Source organism: Eurypyga helias, unplaced genomic scaffold (genome assembly GCF_000690775.1).
Source record: "Eurypyga helias isolate BGI_N326 unplaced genomic scaffold, ASM69077v1 scaffold9384, whole genome shotgun sequence".
Lineage (NCBI taxonomy): Eukaryota > Metazoa > Chordata > Aves > Eurypygiformes > Eurypygidae > Eurypyga > Eurypyga helias.
The window spans coordinates 18,076-22,552 of NW_010248191.1; the positions used below are offsets into that span (position 1 = coordinate 18,076).

General features: G+C 50.2%; 1 protein-coding gene across 1 annotated transcript in view; it reads left to right on the forward strand.

Annotated features, from left to right (window-relative positions):
• Positions 1-4,477, forward strand: part of ACSF3 (acyl-CoA synthetase family member 3) — a gene marked incomplete at its 3' end in the record, with an annotated part of 35,580 nt that overhangs the window by 15,102 nt on the left and 16,001 nt on the right. The window contains exon 5 of the mRNA XM_010150977.1: positions 3,260-3,372. Within this exon, the coding sequence (XP_010149279.1) occupies positions 3,260-3,372 (113 nt within the window). The remainder of the gene's footprint in view (positions 1-3,259; positions 3,373-4,477) is intronic.

Genomic DNA, 4,477 nt, shown 5'->3' on the forward strand with positions numbered 1-4,477 from the left:
TGCCTGTCCTGCTCGTGCCACCACCACTGTCTCTGGCAGTGTGGCACCGTGCTCCACCCGCAGCACGGGTCTGAAGGGCCAGGGGGGCTTTAATTTCCAGAAAAAGAAAAGATGAAAGATTGGAAAGATAAATGTTTGCTTGTATATGGTTAAAACCCTGCTTAAAATGCCTCTGTTTTCACCAGCTCTCATTCTAATCCCCCCCGGTGCTGTTACTGTGAAGGGAGATGAATAATTCATGGATGGAGAATGCCTCACTGGGCCTAATCACCACTTTAATTGGAGGTTTAGATCAGAGGCGGCTAATAGCTCCTACAGCGGGGACTCCGTGTATTGTTGACAGTGAGATCGTTGAGTGCCTTATCGTTGGCCTGTTTCAATTCTCCCAGGACACCACCGCGCATAACAGCACCGAGGTCCCCAGATACCGAAGGACACAGACCGCAGGGCCAATTAAATTTATCTGGGAAGAGCTGACAACTTTTTTAAACAGAGGAGAACCGGTGAAAGAATAATAGTGTCACTCCTTCCTGACTGCAGCCCGGCTGATGCCGGCAGAGCTGACACCGTGGGCACGTTGCCAGCATTGCTTAACATTCAGGAGCCCGCAAATTGGAGAGAGCTGGGAGGGAGCGAGCAGGGAAGGAGCAGGGTTTTCTCCCCAGTTTTCCCTCGGGGTTATGGCTGGGGACAAGAGGAAGCCAGTGCTGAGTGTTGACCCCTTTTCTGATCGCAACCAGTTCTGGTCTCGGTGAAGCGAGAACCTCCGTGGCTCAACCTCCTGCTGTCCTGTCGGAGTCGGTATGGCGTGTTTCTTGACACGGTGGATGGGCCTGAGAAGCTGTAGCCACTGTCTTTGCACAAATTTTATTAATGCTGTCAGGTTCACGTAGCTCTCATAAATGTTGTGAGCATTTCCAGCCTGTACAGATGTTGACTTCCAAGTTTGTCATTTTTCCTAAATACCAGAAAGCTTTTTCCAGACTGAATATAAGGAAACAGCTTTCCACAAGGGACTGATTTTACGTGTTGGTTTTATTTTAGTCAAGTAGGAAATAAAGTAGGAAATAAAGCAGGAAATAAAGTAGGAAAGTAGGAAATAAAGTAGGAAATAAAGTAGGAAAATTTCTAAGTAGGAAATAAATTGACGGAGCTGTATTTGTGATGGTGATGTGAAACGCTGCATGGCAAACACGTTGCCTTCTCTCTGTCTTCAGATTTGTTCGACAGCGCTGTGCTCTTTGGTATTTCATTCTCAAAGACTGAGAGTAGAAGCGGGCACTGATCGTTGAGTCCTGCTGCCTGTGCATCAGTCCGTTACGTTTCCGCGCTGGGGTCAGTATCTGGCATCCAGGGCAGAAGCATCTTCCAGAAAGGCATCCCTCTGATCCTGGTTTGAAAGCTTCCCGAGATGGCAAGTCTGCGAGAGCCCGTGGCAGTTGATCGCTCTGGTTACTGCTCCCTCCACGAGCTTTGCAAGACTGGCCTTGCCACGTCGTCCTGCCGTCCCTTGCCACGTCTCGCGGGCAGGTTGGAGGCTGCTCGACCAAGGCATGAAAACATTCCCATAGGACCCTAGAAGGTGGCTTCAGCAAGCTCAGCGTGCAAACACTTGGGGTGTTGTCAATGACTTGTCACTTGCTTTGAGTCCTCCTGGAGTCTACCTGGTACCAGGCTGTTTAAAATACATAAATACCTCCACGTGGCACCTCCGGGCACTTTGGGTGACTTCTCCTGGCACGTGCTTCTGCCTCCTTACCCTGTAGTCCTGTCTCCGACTCCTGGCAGTGTCTGGCCATGCGATGACAGCAGCCCAAGCCATGCTAAGAGAAGGACCTGGCTGCATGTTGGCTGACCTGAATGCCAGAGGCAATTTCAAGCTGAACAGACACGCATCACAGAACTGCCACATTGCTTTCTGTTTATTTCTTGCCAGATTTACTAATCGTTCAGGTAGTTTCGCTGCAGTAGAATCTCACTCCCTCATAGCCCATCTGCTCTTAGCTGATCCTGCAGGGATGCCATAAATCTGGGCTACGACGACATATCTATTTCCATGGCAACTGACCAATGTAGCAAACAAAATCATGATGTCAGAGATATCAGATCTCTGGAGAATGTGACCAGGATAGGGAAAATGCCACTTGAACCAAAATGCCTGAAATACAGACGACAAGGGGAGGATGGCCGCTGAGCTGCAGGTCCTGCACACCCTGCTCTAAGGACTTTCCAATGTCGAGCGGAGCTGGAAAACATCACCAACTGGAGGGTCTCCAGGGGAAAAATTGATCATCTCTTCAAATACAGAGTATGCTTACTGGTTTAAGCTCGGACCTGTCCATTCCTCCTGAGCCGCAGGTTGCTCTGTGCTGATGTCCCTCTCCCTGCTCACGGGATGAACATCACGGGCATCATCTTGCCATGAGAGCTGTCTCGCGCCGTGAGATGCAGGGCGAAACCTGCTGAGGCAGCAGATGCCCAGGACCCCTGCTTGCTGCTGAGCCTGGAGCCCCCCATCACACAGAGGTCACAGGAACAAGGCTGCTTTCAGATGCTCACCAAGAAGACCACGCATTAAACCAGGGGGTGGGAATGCTGGGGAGCTCTGGGTCGCAGGACCGTCTTGGAGCTTAGCAGCAGTCATTTGTGATACTGTGTCAGATTCCCTGGCTTTGAAAATGGAAACCTGGGGAAGAATGTTGTGGTTTTGATCTCTGCTTTTCTCCTATGATGTTTTATGTACAGTGTATTGATGTCTCGTAAAACTGAGATAATCCCTTGCAATTCTCACACGGTTAAGCCTTTGCTTTCTCAGTCAAGCCCAGGCTATAGAGAAGCAGTGAGCCACTGCAGTCGTCATTGTGCTCTTTCTTTTCACATCTTTGAGTAGGTTTCATGGTGCTTTATTTATTTATTTATTTATTTTAAAGACAGCTTCATTACTGAGCTACGAAGCTGTGCTGATGTCTTCGAAGACTGGCCAAGAGAGACTGTTCGGGGCTGGAGACACATTTGTTTTCCTAGGCATTTCCAACCCTGCCTGCTCAGCGAACAACGCCGTATTGCACCGCAGTGACATTTGCATGCAGACATACGATGTGATCGAAGCCTTCCTGAAGGGTAACCCCCTGCTAGGAAGTTCTTTAATGCCAGCACAATCTGCAGATGCCATTGATAGACGAGCAGCTGTGCTTTTGCATCCTTGATTTTGTTGTTTCCCAGAGGCTGTCCACTGTTTCAGTCTTGTTTCCCTTCGTAGGTTCCGTGGGCACCCCGCTTCCCGGGGTGGAAGTGCGCATTGCCACTGAGACCTTGAAGAATGGAGGTCGTTCCTACACCATCCATGCTCAGGGAGATGAAGAAGGCACACAGGTAGTGCTCAGCCATGTTCTCTGCTTCGCTTTGTCTCATGACCTCAAGTTCTCTCCTCCTCAGCCCCTTGGAAGCTGTTATTCCCAGGAACTCAGTGGAATTCCTATTTAAAGTTTTCTCTTCCTTTTTATGGGTTACTATAGCCATGGTACTTTATGGGCCACGAAAGCCTTGTCCTTGCTGCATAAATGGACAACATCTGGGAGAGAACACCCCTTGTGTGGGTGTGCAGGCTGAAGGCTGTGGTATAAGGTCTATGGGCTATGTTATAAGATGATACTGTGTCTGCTGAGGCTGTTGATGCCCCAGAGAAGGTGGTGACTTAAGCAGTGCCTGGCCTTTGAAAGCTGGGACAAAAGGCTGAAGTCTGCTGCAGAAGTTAAGAACAGTGGAATTCAGATAGACCCTACTCTGGTCTGAAGAGTCACTAAACATCTGCAGCCTGGAGGAGAGGATGAGGGATTTCTCACTCTAGAAATAGGGTCTGTGTTTATTTCAGTGGCTTTGATCAGGGGTTTAGGGGTGAGAATTGGAAGGGCAGAACTGGTAGCCTTGTTTTCCGTGATAGTCCAGCTCCATGCTGAGCTGCACCTGTCAAGTGATATCTGCACTAGCAGTTCTGGTATCTCAGATGTTGGATATCATAGAATCACAGAATGATTTGGGTTGGAAGGGACCCTGGGGACCATCCGGTTCCAAGCCCCCTGCCATGGGCAGGGACCCCTTCCACTAGACCAGGTTGCTCCAAGCCTCATCCAGCCTGGCCTTGGACACTTCCAGGGATGGGGCATCCACAGCTTCTCTGGGCAACCTGTGCCAGCGCCTCACCACCCTCTCCGGGAATAACTTCTTCCTGATGTCCAATCTAAATCTCCTCTTTACCCATTAGCCCTTGTCCTGTCACTCCCTGCCCTTTTAAAAAGTCCCCCCAGCTTCCTTGTACCCCTGATGGTGAATTGGTTGCACCTCTTCCCCCTTGAGCTGCCCCCGTGTTGGGGTGCTCTGTGTTCCCCGCTGTGTTAGCAGCCCCCAGCCCAAGGCCCAGGGTGTCATGCTGCCTCAGCCCCTTTCTCTCCCCGCAGAAGCGGTTATCCAGGGTCTGCAT